Source organism: Vicugna pacos, chromosome 8 (assembly GCF_048564905.1).
Source record: "Vicugna pacos chromosome 8, VicPac4, whole genome shotgun sequence".
NCBI lineage: Eukaryota > Metazoa > Chordata > Mammalia > Artiodactyla > Camelidae > Vicugna > Vicugna pacos.
Window position 1 is genome coordinate 32,897,094 of NC_132994.1, and position 15,532 is coordinate 32,912,625.

General features: G+C 36.2%; 1 protein-coding gene across 3 annotated transcripts in view; it reads right to left on the bottom strand.

The window, feature by feature from the left end:
- Positions 1-15,532, bottom strand: part of PDSS2 (decaprenyl diphosphate synthase subunit 2) — a 189,231-nt gene that overhangs the window by 123,236 nt on the left and 50,463 nt on the right. For 2 of the 3 annotated variants that reach the window (XM_006205627.4, XM_072965667.1), the window contains exon 2: positions 1,032-1,166. The exons of the other annotated variant lie outside the window; for it this stretch is intronic. In XM_006205627.4, the coding sequence (XP_006205689.1) occupies positions 1,032-1,166 (135 nt within the window). The remainder of the gene's footprint in view (positions 1-1,031; positions 1,167-15,532) is intronic. 3 annotated transcript variants of the gene reach the window in all.

Below are 15,532 nucleotides of genomic sequence, written 5' to 3' on the forward strand. Positions count from 1 at the left end.
GCAAAATTATCCTGGCTGGAGGAAGATCTGTGGCTACATTTTTAGCCACAACAGTAATAATCTTTGCTTCCTTCTTAATAAGGGAAGATCACTGGAATTCAATAGCTGGCAAGCAACAGCCATCTCTAAATATTACAGAAGAAAACATTTATGGGTAAGACTACTAGGACTTTTTTAAAAAGTCTAAGATGTGGAATGATTTTTAAAGTAAATCAATGAGCTATATTAACCATAAGTCAAAGTTTCTAGAAATACTTCTTTATGTGAGGAAAATTTCCTCGTCACCCATGTTTTTAGGGTGGTTTTAATTTCATGGGCCAGAGTCCACCTAACGACTGTTACTTCTTTCTGTACATGTTTTTAACACAGTGTCAAGTATACTGCTAAGATTAAATAAATTTATTGCTGATATATGGTTACTAAAAAACATGCAGTCATTTTAAAAATCAAAACCAAAAATTTAAAGTTTATTTTGTATGCAGCAAAAAATGACTAATACACACTCATAAATGTATTTTTTAATCTAAATGTGTGAGATGTAAAAGTTTCTTATTCAAGTCACTTTAGTAAAAATCCTTTTACCATAAAAATACACAAAGTAAAATAAATAATATAGCACTGAAGTAGACTGCATCTCCTAAAATGGTAGTTGCCTCATTATATATACAACTAAGTTACCATATTGAGTAGGTTTAAAAGTCATGAATCCTGGACTAAATGACATAGAAAGTCTCCACAGAGATACACTGATACCGTGATGGGGCAGGTGGGTAGTGATGAATAGAAAATTTTAAATGCTCCAGGTAGAAACGAAAGTATTCGACATAAAGGTATGGAGAAATTTACCAGAGTTACACACAAAACAGCCAAGACTATTAGATTTGATAAGAACAATAAAAACCCATGTTTTAACCTTACTAAATATTTTAATCTATCTTTGAACCAGAGAATGACAACTAAACAGTGATTTCTACTGACCACTGTAAGAAAATAATTTAGAGAGCAATGTCAAAAGACTAATTTCTTCTTACCATGAATAGATCCCACTGACCATGTCATAGTTCTGGCATGAAGCATCCACGCTGCTGGGCCCAGCTGCTTTAGAAATAAGTAGCACCACCAAGCCCCTCAACTGGAGGTTATTCTGGCTGTCGTGTACAAGGCCCCTGCCAACAAGTAAAGGAAGAAGAGGATTAATATGCCCCTACACCCTTAGTCAGATCAAGTTAGAAGATTGCTACAGATACACCTGTACTTCCAAAATCAGACAATGGGACTTGTTGAAAAGAAATAGGATTGAGGGAAGAAAGAGTTAATAGAAAAAAGTAATGAGTTCAGGAAACAACTAAAGAAACCCATGGCTCATTGTGAAAGTGACAACCTCAAAACTGTGAGGTCCAATGATTTGGTATCCTTCTCTTTCTGGGTTTTCCTACTGTCTATACCCTACCATGCAATCTTAACCATTTGCTCTGATAATGAGAAGAATCCATAGTTTTAAACTGTTTTGTGGTGGCTGACAGCAAGTAAAACACAAATTCTATAGCTTGGATGAAGTGGTATTAACTTGCTGATGACTGTGGTAAGGGGGGGAAGTAAAAAAGTGTCTTCACAGGAAGAAAAGCAGCTCAGAAAATGAAAGGATGACACCAAATTCAAATAACTTAAAATTTTTACTTGAGAAGTAAAATGGAAATGAATGCCATGGGCAAATATCTTGCCATTTCTTATTTATGCTAAGGATGATCATTCTAGACAACATTAGGCTGTAAGAATGTCTTTTTTTCTTTGGTCATAAGGATTGAACTTTTATAATTTCTACTATAAATAAGGCCAGGAATACTTTCCAGGAATATATTTTTGTTTGTTTAAGTATCGCAAATGGATATTATAAGAGAACTAAATGACATCACTGAAAAAAGAAAACTATGGGTAATGTATTATAATAAATTAATACTTAGAACAATACTCATGAGCACTAATCAAATAGAGTATATTACAGTATACATAAATGATATACAAATATAATTTGTAAATGTGGTGAAAAATAGTAAAAATTTATATTATAATATTTCATTGAATTATTAAGACTTCCTTGAGTGAATTCTGAACAAAGAATCAATTTAAATTAAGTAAGTTAACATAGCCAAAATTAACGAGCTAGTTCTTTATTTAAGAAAAATTTTGACACACACACCCTCCCCATACCCCAAACCTCCAAACAAATTTCTAAAAGGGCCCCTACTTACCCTTTCATTAGTTTCAAAATAAGACAGATCTCCAGGTTCTCTGCAAGAAAACAGTTATGGCTCTTTCTCTACTTAGATTTTTTTCCTTAATCTAGTAAGTGATTGTCAGTAAATTAGAGGGGTTAATGATTTTTTAAAAGAAGTTCTAATTTCCTAGGAAAAGAAAGTTGATTTAAGGTAATTAAGCTATATCACAGTAGAAACAAATAATCATCAGAAATGTCCAAAGTTTTTTATTATTATGTAACAAACTACTTAAATCCTATAGACGTGAACTGCAGGAGGGCTGGGAAGCACTCTGTTTTAGAAGAAAATATAAAATGGGAGCTCTTGCTAAATTTTTGCTTTGAATTACAGACTTTAACTTATGTTCCTTGATCCTTATTTATATATCACCTAAGGTAAATTTTTATTCTTCCCCTCCTGCATAATAACATTAAAGAGAAGGTCTGAATTGGCTCTTAATTCTAGAAAGGGAAAAGAGGAAGATAAGGCTTTGTGTGTGTGTGTGTGTGTGTGTGTGTGTGTCTGTCTGTCTGTCTGTCTGTCTAAATTTTGAAGGTTGAGTCTGGTTAGGAATGAAGCATATGACAGAACTAACTCCAGGACATGAGCCTTGAGACTTCTGACCAAGTCAGGCTGATGAAATAGTCCTGGCAACAGTCTGACAACACCTTCCTCAAACTTCTCAGAGATGGGACCTTTCACAAGGGAAACACACACAAAATAATAACAAAAATAAAAATACAACAGTAACAGCAGCACAACAAATATTTATATAGGACTCCATATATGCCAGGAACTGTTCTAAGCATTTTGCTATATATTAATTAAATTAACTCACAACAACTCTATGAGGAAAGGTACCCCAATTATCCTGATTTTACAGATAAGGAGAAGGAGGCACACAGAGAGATCAAGCAACTTGCCCAAAGTACCAGAGCTAGTAAGCATTAGAGCCTTGATAGAGCCGGGATTTAAACCCAGGTCAACTGGCTTTAGAGCCTATATACATGCTTAACCATTATGCTATAGTGACTCTCCATCTACTTCATCTCAGGTGCAAACTGCCTACTAAGTCATTAGAATAGTGACTGATTTAGAACCAGGTTTGAAAAACCCTTCTGCCATTTATTAGCTGCACGACTCATATGATCACTTCTTCTGTAAAATTAGGTTTAACAACATCTACTTTCCAAAGTCACTGCTAAGGAAGAGACAACATAAGTAAATATATAACACTGTGGAAACACATGGTAGGTGATAAAGTGATCAGAAAACTACATTCTCTTTCCTTATTACTTTTTTGCCACCTATTTTTTCTCAACTCATATTTTCTCTTTCTTCTATTCCATTTCTCCTTTTAGCTCTCAAAGTCTTCCCCACTACCAGCATATATAATCTCCTATAGATATTGTTTCCTTTTCTATCTCCCAAAATGACAAAAGTTAAGGAATTATTCTTAACATCACCACCAAACATCATATATCACTGAAATAATCGTTACCTTCAGAACGCATTACTGAAAAGGTCAAGAAAAAAACTGTAGTAGACTGGTTGACAGAAATCAAGAGAGCAGTCAGAAAAGCACACTTTCTAACCATCAATTTTCACATAAGAACAGTTAACAGCCCAGAGAAGAGATTAACAGCTTGAGTAAATTAAATGTTTCCAAAACACCACTTCTTTAAATTCACATCATTAACACCCTTAAAAAAAACATACAGAGATAAATTGATAATGTCCACAGCTCAAAAAGTAGCTCATAAGCAAAACAGAATAAGAAATTTTGCTTCTGAGCATAAAAAACAATCCCTTGGGTTCTAAGCTGGTAGAGATAATATGTTTCACATAGTCCAGGTCATACTTTTCACCTGGAACACTGTGATTTATTCTCAGTGCCTCTCTTAAGGAGGGATACTGACAAGCTGGAGCATATCCAGAAGATGCTGAAATCATCTCCTGCCACATGCAGGGCTAAAAAAACACAATGGATGCTAGCTTGGAGAATAGTTAAGTTGGTGTTCTCAAATGTATTCAGTCAAAAATGTAGTAAGTGCTTACGACATGCAAGGCACAGTGCCAAACAGAGAGTGAAGGACACAATGGTGAGTACTATGTGGTCTCTGTTCTTGTGGATAATACAGTCTGGATTAAACATCATAATAAAATGTGGCATGAGCTACTTTAGGAGATGATCAAGGGCTGTGGGAGCACAGAGAAAGGACAACTAACGTAAGTGGTGCTGAGAGGGTGGTGAAAGAGACCTCTCTGAGACCTAAAGGATGAGGAGGAGGGAGTCAGGGGAGCCGAAGCAGGGAGAGAAAGTGAAAAAAAGACTGTTCCAGAGAAGAGACAATAGGTGTGACGGTTTGGAGGACAGTGAGGAGAACACAGCTGTTTCAAGAATCAATATGGCAGGAGCACAGCATGTGAAGGAAAGGGTTGGGAGAATTCAAGCTAGAGGAGTACATGATAGCTGTCTGCTCATGTGGAAGGGTTCCATATGGATAGGAGACAGACTTAGTAAGTATTACTTTAGAGACTGACAATAATAGATGGTTAACTGCAGTTCTCACTGCATCATCATAGCTTTCACAACTATTAACTAGTTTTTCTTCCTTAATCCAACCCTATCAGCATTTCAATCACAGCTAGGGCACCTTTCCATATTGTCTCAAGTTCCATTTCTTCAACATATCTATACCAAGAGGTACACAAAGAAATAAGAGGTATAATAAATACCTATAACAACATGTTCAAGAAATGGTTAAATTCAGGGGGGGTGGATAGCTCAGCGGTAGAGCACATGCTTAGCCTGCATAAAGTCCAGTACCTCCATTTTAAAAAAAGGTTAAATTGAATAGTATATGGAACAGATAACAAAGACAGTAGAGTAACTAAAAGCTATCAGAACTCAAAGGAAGAAAGAAAACTGCTTCTTATTAGAGATGCCCCTCACAGTATAGATAGCATTCAGACTGAGCCTCAAAGATGGTCAAATTTCCCTGAGAAGAGAATGAAGGTAGGGGTGAGATGGAGTTATTAGAATGGAAAGAAGGGTACTTTAGGTGAAAAGAACAGGTTACAGAGTGATAAGCAGGTAAAAGAATGGGGAACAGGTTCAGGAGCTGTGGAGCTACTCACTTGGGCAATGTGTGAAGATGTACAAGCCCAGAAAAACAGATGGTAAAAGAGTGAAGGGCCTTGAAAGTCAGGTTTAGCATCAGGACTTATTCTGCAGGCAATCTGAAGGCATGGATGGTTTGTCAGCAAGCGAGTGATGTGATCAGAACTAAAGACTAAAACTGTTACTCTGGGCCTAATATTGTTACTCTGGCAGTAGCATGTTAAGTGCAGGGGAAAGGAGAGAAAAGATTAGCTGGGAGTAGCTTCTTCCAATAGTCCAGGTGGGAGATAATGAGGGCCTAAATTAGGGTAGCAGCAGCAGGGATGGAAAAGAAGAGCTGAATGATGGCAGCAGCGTGGAGGTGAATCAGGCTAGTCTGGCCAACTGACTGCATGAGGGAGACATCAGGAAGGAATCAGGAAGCAATGGAAAGATAAGGGCTGAATTTAAGATTCAAACCTGTTTGCTGAAGGTGATGATGCTAGCATGAGGACTGGAAAGAAAAAGAGTGTTAATGGGGAATTAATGAGTTCAGTTTTGGACATGTTAACTTTGAATGCAGGAAGGACTTCCAGATGGAGATGCCCAGCAGGAAGCTGGAAATGCTGTAGATACAGATTTGGGAGGCATCTTCATAGTAGTGATGGCTGAAGCAGTAGGAATTGATGGATGGGTTTTGAGGGGAGAAAAAAGAGAAAAGAAGGGGAAGGGAAGAGGGAAAGGGAAGGTGTGGGAAGAAAAAAGGAATCTTGAAAAATTCCTATATTTAGGGGACTGAGGAAGGACGAGTAACCCACATGAAAGAACACAGTATGTCCACAAACAAATGAAAGGGGTCTCCAAAAACACCCACAAAGAAGAGTGAACATACATGCACAATGGAGGCAGAGAACTGTGACAGCACAGTGCACAGAAACGGGGGCCAGTAGTTGCCTCTTCCTTGGGCTTTTACAGTACTTATTATAAATTTTCAGTTTGGTACTTACTACATTGAATAATAAAAATGATAACAACAATGACACAGACAACAGCTAAAACATACGATAATGGCAGGCATGTGCTGTCTACATGCATATGTTCTAATCCTCCACAAACCATGCAAGGTAACTAGTAATATCTCACTACATATGAGGAAAACTAGCACGAAAGCTTAGAAAAGTTAAGTAATTACTACTTACACTATTCACCAGTAATGTAAATGCTAAAATTAGGCATAATTTGGACTCCAAAGCCCTGGAGCCTTTGCAGTCTTGTTACTTAATTATTTGTTCATAGGTACTCCTTACAAAGCTATGAGAACCTTGAGGGCCCTCAGGCTTGTTTAATCTTTGGATGCCTTGCACCCAGCAGAGTAATTGACACAGAATAAGTCTAAAAAATGCAAGATGACAGAATAAATCACTTCAAGAAGTAGAGTAGCAGACACTATCTTATACAACTTATCCCAATAGATCTATTATTATTCCCAACTTTCCTCACCTCTCCTATTACCCATTTGCTGATTCAACCATTCAGCTCTGAAGTTTTGTCACTCTTCATAAATCAGTGGATTCTTTGAAAGTGACAGCCACACAGGAGAAAAGCCCCAATACATTAAAAAACATGCAAACATGCTATGATTTATTTTAATGCAATGCTGAAAAGTTACTGCATATAAGAATTACGCCATACCTAAGGACCTATTTCTTAAGTTTCAAATAGAGAAGAACTCAATATATTGGAGTGTTTATGTCTTTTGTTTCTTCATCTAGGAGAACTGACTGAATTCACTACTGTATCTGTGCCCATGAGAGAAGGCTGCCCTCAGTTTGAACAGAGAGTAAGGGTAGTTGCAGATGGAGAGCTGAGGTAGGACGGCAGAATTAGAGCGTGAGAGATAATTTCTGAGATTCATGCTCAAGAATTCAGAATTCTAACTTATGCCAGTGGTTCAAATCACAATCTTTTGGTGAATTTATAATAAATTTTATGAAAAAATTTATCACCCGCAAGAGATCATCACCCTTGATTTAGCTCAAAGTACCTCAAAGTAAAACTGAATGGGAAAGAATCAGCACTGCCCAGACCCCCGCCAGGGTAAGAATTCCTTCCAGAGCTAAAACTTAGAGGGACAGTTTGTTTTACTACTTTATTATTCCACTTTTAATATATCCAGCTCTAATAAATCAATCCAGAAAATGTAAGCATAAAAGATGAATGTCAAATCTAACATACATGAGGTGGGTTGATTGATATGATTTCTAATGCTTGTGGCTGTGACCTCTAGTCAAAAATTTTTTAAAAATTTACATACAGATAACTGAAACAGAAGAACCGACTATAATGTGCACAATTTTTGCCAAAGAACTATAGGAATACCCTGATCTTTTCTATTCTTTTTAAATGCTGACTGTAACCTGCTAAATTGACTTTGTGAGCCATTAATGAGTTGCAACCTGCAGTTTTTTGAAAAATCGTATTTTAAGTCATGTAACGTATATGATATATAAGAACTGGAAGTAAATATAAAATTAATTAAATAGGAATAGAATTATCACTATTTAAAAACAGAAAATCTCTTCATATACTAGACCAAATTTAGTGTTGCAACAAAGCACTACAATTTTTTAAATGAAGGAGTAGGGTATAGCTCAGCGGTAGAGGACAAGGTCCTAGGTTCATTCCCCAAGACCTCCATTAAAATAAGTAAATAAACCTAATTATCTCCCCCCTCCAAAAATTAAAATTAAAATTAAAAAAATTTTAATGACATGGGAAAATACTTAAGATGTTAAATGAAAAGACAGAATATAAAACTTTGTATATATACAATATCTCAATTATGCTTCAATATTTGCACATATATACATATAAACAAGGTCAAGGGAAAAAACTAGGACTAAATATGACAAAACATTAACATTTAAAATCTGGGTGTCATTATATAGGTGCTCAATACACAAAGGATCCATGTATTTTTCTGTGTCTTTAAAATATTTTATTTAAAAAAAAAAAACAGGAAGAAAACACCCCTAAACAGTAATAAGTGTTAATCAATGCATTTTCAGATTAAGGGTGACTTATTTTCCAAATTGCACAAAAGCAATAATTGAATTTTCAAAATAACAGAATTTTAAGACTGCAGATGACTTACTACATAATAGTTGTGTTTCTCATTTGAAGAAAAAAATATAACCCACATTTAATGAACCCTGGAAACCTATGCTGGGTGCCTTTTGAGCTCTCGTATTTCATCTTTAATTTCTCTAAGGTTTAGATACAAGGTCAAAGTTTAAATGGTATCAAAGAAGTGATGTTAAAAAATACATGATTAGCAATTCAACAACAGTAATATTACTCAGTTGTAAAAGAAAAATATTAACACTTATGTATATTGTTTTAAAGCACTATAATTTGAAGGAGACTAAAAATAGTCTGTATGCCACAGATTTTCATATAAAATTAGCAGAAGAACTAGAGGTTAATTTCCATTGACAAAATGACCCAAATTGTATTATTTCTGCCATATCTATCCTGGGACTAAAATGCCCTAGACTTGAAACAACTTTAGGGCCTGAGGTGACCAGCCTTTAGAATCTGAGAGCTGTAGCAGCCACTGACATGGCTCGAGGGCCACAAGCACATCCCACCCACATTAAATTCCAGAGGGACAGCCGGGCGAAGGAACTGCCGCACCGAAGCTCTCCCAAAGCTGCAATTAGGCTTGATGGGCATGTGGCTAAAGACAGGCGCTGCAGAGAAAGGAATAGGAGAAAAGAGAAAGTAGAACGGGGGTAGGGCAGAGGGGCTGCTGAGCAGGAGGGAAATCAAGCCGGGAGCTTTTGGAAATAGTTAATAAATGAACCCCAATAGTTTAATGAAATACTGTTGAAATAAAAAAGAGGTATAAAATAATGCTATAATCAGTCAGGTTTGTAGCAAGATGTAGGCTGGCCACCTTAGAATTAAACTACCTCCAGGAAAAAAAAGAGCCAATAAAGATTAACCCACTCAAACGATAATTGAAGATTTACTTTAAAATAGTAACGTAATAAAAACAAACCATTAAAATATATTTTGGTCACACTAAAAACTCTGTTAAAATGATCTCATACAATAAGTTTTACATAAGACCGCTTTGTCCACATTAAAAAAAAAAGAATCAATTTAGTGTTGAAGCAAAGGGGCAGAAAACTTGAGTACAGGAATATAGGCATCGTTACACCATACAGACACACAAGACTCACACCACCACTCAAGCAGGGACACTGGCTAAGAGTTAACACACTGTGAATCACACCTCCCGCTACCACAGTCCGTCTGTGCACAGAATAAATCAACCAAACGTGAGTGAGTATTCCCTTGATGTTCAGTGCTTTTCCCAACTTGCGGTCCAGATTTCAAAAGACTCTGCCACTCAAATGCAAGAGAACAACTCTCAGATTAATCTTCTATAATTTTCTTTGGTTTTACTCGGGTACAAGCACATTTTTATTAAAAAGAATATCTCAATGTAAGTAATAAATATTTATTTAGCACTTGGTGTATCAGTCCTATTAGCTAGTGATGGTGGTTCAACTGCAAAATTTAGAATATTTACATTAGGACAGGTTGGAAAAGACAAAGGACAGAAGATCATTCAATTAACTTTATACAATATATTATTAAAAGACTAAAGCCAAATGTAAAGGATACAACAGCAGATGGGGAAGCCAGTAAAAACAAGCAAGTTTGAGAAAAATTTTTAAACACTTTATAGAGAAACAGATAATACCTCAAAGGCAAACTGAAGTGGGAGTAGAGGGATAGCAAAGTGAAATACAGTATTGATTTTAGCAGGAGAAGTAAGTTTTTAAAAAAATGAATGGAAAAAACAATCAAAACCTAAAACTATATTACTGTAACCTAATGGTTCAGAAATCAAGTGCAAAATTTTCAGGAGAATCTCCTTTATTTTTCCAAAATTGACACTGACATCAAGGTATAGGAGATCAAAACATGGGAGAATAAGACGTGATGGGTGGCAGGACACAGACTACTTGTGTTCATCTTCCACAGAAGGAATTTCCACCAGAGAAAAGATCCCATGTTTGGCTGCCTAAGTTCAAACCTATTGGCTCTCAAAATCAGAAATATTGCCACTGATATAACACTAATATCTTACAGGTATTTAAAACAGCTACCAACAGAGGTAGTAAACAGAAATGATTACTATGATAGTAACATTTCTCAAATAATGTGTGTTAATAGGAAAATATGACTTTTATAGGAAAGCATGATTTGATTTTTTAAAAGTTTAATTTACATGACATTAATTATTAGGATGATTATTAGGATTATTGTGCATTAATTAATAGGATAGCACCTACCGAATTAAGAGAGAGACACCTGGAACAAATCACATACAGGTTATTCTAGCCAATTTCATCCTCAGAGAACAGTTAACATTTACTCTACTCTAGCAGGTCAAAAGGGCCTGGGAAGAAATCCTTTATTTACCAGGTTGCCAGCAAGCTACCTGGAGGGAGACTGTCTCCTCCACACTGGTATATCCTCAAGCCTTTTTGGGGACCAGCTCACCTAACCTGACAATTATCCTGTGAGGTGGTAGTTTCTCTCATTTTATTGATAGGATACTGAGGCTCACAGAGAAAGTTTATTTCCTCCACATCAGTGATTAACAATGATAAACTACATATTTGTATTCATTTATTTTGGTTATTATTTGTCTTCCTTGACTAGAATGTAAGCATGTTACAGTGTATTTACTTTCCCACAGTTGTATCTCCAGTGCTTAGAAAAGTGCCTGGTACAAATAGACATTCAATAAATACTCGATGAATTAATTAAAAAGGGAACCTGCCCATAACTATATAGCTAATAAGAGAGACAATCAGATGTCTACCTCCAAATGCAACCTAGAAAAATAATAATCGCAGCAGCATTAAAATACAAAGAGTATAAAAAGAAGCGATGGCTTAGAATTAGGGCTTCAGAAGTATCTTTTAGGTAAGAGATGTGAAAATATCTTTAAAATTCATTTCTCCAAAGCACCTCCTTGAAACTTCTCTTGATTTCGTGTCTGGTGCACTGAGAGCTGGACAAGAAGTTGGGGGCTGCCTTCTCCTTATAGGCAAGTTCAACAAGACTTCCAAGTAGCACAGAGACAGAGGATTTGTGGTCCATTAAACACAGAGACATGGGAAGCCTTGAATAGCCCCCATTCACACAGAGGCTGAGAAAAGTTGGCACAAGTAGCGAAAAGTGCAGTCCAGGTTAAAAACCACAACTAAAAAACAACAACAACAAAAACCCTCACAGACTGCAGGAGTAGCCAGGGTCTACACCACAGCCAAAGAGTCGTACACTGAAATGAGGATCTGCACAGGCCCACCTTGTGGCTTATGGCTCTGTGCCCTTCTGGTGGCCTGCGACAGTCAATTCTCTAAAATAGTCCACAAAATTATAACTTTTAGGGAAGGAGGAGATCACATTTTTCATCATTCTTTGCTGAACACCTCGGGTCCTTTCCTTGAAATTGGGCAGAATGTAAATTTCTCTATGGAAATAGTTGATTGAAGGGCTACTTAGTTTTAAAAAATTTACATGCATTCTGTTTTTACTTCTAGGCATATATTAAGACAGGAAATTTATGTCTAGAGACTTTTTGTTCTTATCCTAATAGCTGTATTTAATCCTAACTCATACTAAAATAATTCATTTTTAAAAAGTAAGAAAAAGTAAAGGACAGCTCTATAGCTATAAAGTGCTGGGAAATGTGAAAATGCTGTATGTAGTCACATTAGGCTTTGCCTTGTGAGAATGCCATTTCTCCCCTTCCCCTAGTTTTCCTTCCCCAAAACTTGTAGGCCATGGACTGAAAATAATAGCCTATTTATTTCACTAGAAATAAGAAAAAGTAATGAAATAAGGCATAGATTCTCCCCTCCCCTAAATAAGGCAATGGAACCTATGGACCTATCTGCCTATCCTTTTGACTGACTTTTGAGGGGCAAGGGGATGGGCAATGGGAATGGGAGATTATGGAGCAAGTTACCATTTTTACAACACATACTGGGAGCTATACACTTTACATGCACTCAACAACTCTCACAACTCTATGAAGTAGGTACTACAGTTATCTCCACTTTACAAGTGAGAAAGTTGAGGCTTAGAGATAGGTTCGCTTCTTGTCCCAGGTCAAAAGTAAGTGGGAAAGGCAGAATTCAGAATTGGGACTATTTGACTCCAAAGTTGCTACTTTAATTACTGCTTATTCATTGAATTTCTTTGGTTCCCAGAAACCAACAGTGTTGAGGTAAGGAAATAACTCCAATATCAAAGGGCAGATGAAATTTAGGAGCAAAATTTAGCACGTAAAATGCTAAGCATACTCCCTGGCACAATATGTGCACAATGTGCATCAGTTACTTCTATTATCAGTATTATTGTTGTCCACATAGCCAATGACTTTTGGCTTTAGTGAAAGCTAGAACAGATGCAATCCTATTACACCTGCCCCAGTGTAAAAATGTTAAGAATAACTTCTGAGACATTGAAAAGAAGATTTTTTTTAAAAAAAGAATATAGCAAAAAGCTTCTTGAGTGTCTATGCAGACACCAGGTTTGTATAAACAAAACATGTGGGTGTACACAATCATGTGGGATTAGGAAAAATTAGTTCTAGATTTTCATTTACAGTAAGAACAACAGTAAAACATGTATTTCACTTCTTTCTTCCTTAGGCAGGATTCCCAGGAATATCAGTTGGTTTTATTCATGGTTATTATAACAAAGTATTTTTTAGTAGCCACACTATCTAAAGGCAGAACCATTGTGTTTAAAGTCAAGTACTCACCTGCTGTAATTTTTCTCGTATTTACTAATATGACAGCAATAATTAAACGTGGTTAGCCATTGTAACTACATCAAAAATGCTTTTCCTCCTCAGATACCATGTTATTATATTTGTCACCTCTCAACTCCTTTCTATTGTTAACACCAATAGTTTTCCTGAAGAAGTAAAGCCTTTACTTATAAAGATAGGTGGCAGCCTTCAATAGGATAGTGTTAACATTTTCTCCCCAGTTCTTGAAAATGCCAAAAAAATTCTCAAGAGTCCCTCAGTTTAATTCATGAAATCCTGAGGCAAAATATCAGCCTAGAAATAATAATGAATTTTACAGAGAAATGACTTTAAGAAAATCATTGGAAAATTTTAAATGTATTTTTCTATTCTTTCTCTCAGGAAAAAAAGCTTATGACTTTAAAAGGTTGGAGAATTTAAGCAAACACTCAGTGGTTTTGGAAATGTGGTTTCCATGGCAACCAACATGGTCTTCTTTATATAGCATTATAAACAGATGGTAAAGAGTGGTCATGTTTGTTTCTTTGCCAGTATATCAATAAAACTGCTGTAATATAGTATTGGATACACGAACTATTTAATAAATTTAATATACTAACCACAAGATCTAGTAATTTAGACAGACAAATATAATTAACTAGTATCTGGGTGGGTTTTTTTTTTTTCCTTTTTAATAAACACATGAGGATCTTGAACAGTGAAGTCACTATACTCCACAGAGTCAACAGTCTTCCTTGGCAAGACTTTGTACAAATGTTTTCTCAGCACTTGCCATGCAGGGCATATCACCACAAATATGAATCTGATGAGGAGAAAATAATGTATTGAAATAATAAAAGTGGAACCATGTCTGTAAACATATTCCTTGGCCATCTTTTCTTAAGGAACAAATGAGAAATTAAGAAGCACAAAAGAGTTTCTTTACAATAAACAATAGGCTGTAAAGCAAATGGCAAAACCGCTGTTGTTTAAAAGTCAGATTCCATTTCATGCACAAAGTAGTGCCTTCAGAAATGCAGGTGCTCCAAACTCCACTGATTCGACTGTGGTAACTTGCTAGGTTCCATTTGCTAGAAAACTGAAATTAGCCAAGAAACTATAAATGTGATTAGTCTGGCAGTAAAAGTTTGAACAGCCAATTCCGCCACGAATTATCAACACATTTGAGGCAGTGACCCTGTGTCTGGAAGGCAGTCAGTCAGAAAGGGCTGTATGTGAGCCCGTGGCTCTGCAGGAGAGTTGGCAACCCTTCTCAATAGGCCCATCTTAGAGGCTCTGACATGTTTTCCAAGCAAGGCAAGGAATGCTTACCTTAAAAACACTTGGGACAATATTTACTATTTTAAATTATATAAATGGCCATTTTGATTTATACTTACAGAACATCTGGAAAACAGTGCCAGTATTACATTCTCCCTCTCACATATCTATCCCTAAATTTGGTGATTTTTATCATTTATAAATTCTTCTATGCTTCTCACACCAAAGCAAGTTCATTGGAAATGAGATATTTCATTTTGCAGAAATATCCATGATGGAAATACAGGAAAAGGGTATGCATATTTATGAAAGGAGTGAATCTGAATGACATAAAGTATATCATGGTTTAACTGAAAGACAAAAAAAAATTTCAATTAAAACATTTTAAGACTGGTAGAAACTGTCTCAGATTTATATTTGATTCAAAACTTGGAAAAAAAATTTAAATTATGTATCTTGGATGAGCTACAGTAAACTCCACAGTCTAGCAAAAACTGCTCCTAGTATACAATTTGGGGGAATTATTTAAACCTGGAGAACCCAGGAAAGAGCCTCCTTTCTCACATGAGGCTGGAGAGTCTCTAACAAGTTGCCAAGCTCATCCACCCCAATAAAACATGCCTACCTATAGCAAGTGATCACTACCTGAGTGACAACATAACCAGAAGTCCTTTTCAGAGGGTTTTCAGCTTACCTTCTATAGCACTTGTATTGTGGGAGAGTATTTAGCAACTGATAGCCCCTAGTTTAGGTTAACTTCTAAGAGTGGTTCTCAACCCCGGTGACAAAACAGAATCTCCTGCAAAGTTTTAAATATAACAATACCCACATCCTAGCATATGCCAATTTAGGCAGAATCACCAGAGGTGGGGTCCAGGCATGGGTATTTCTTTTTCTTTTCTTTTTTTTTAAGGCATGAGTGTTTTAAAAATACTCCTCAGGTGTGATTTAAATATGCAGCCAGCATTAAAAAAAACACCAGAGGGACTAAGATTCACATTTCTCTTTACCCATGGTGAGAAAGAGGTCTCAAATCACCACTTTCAT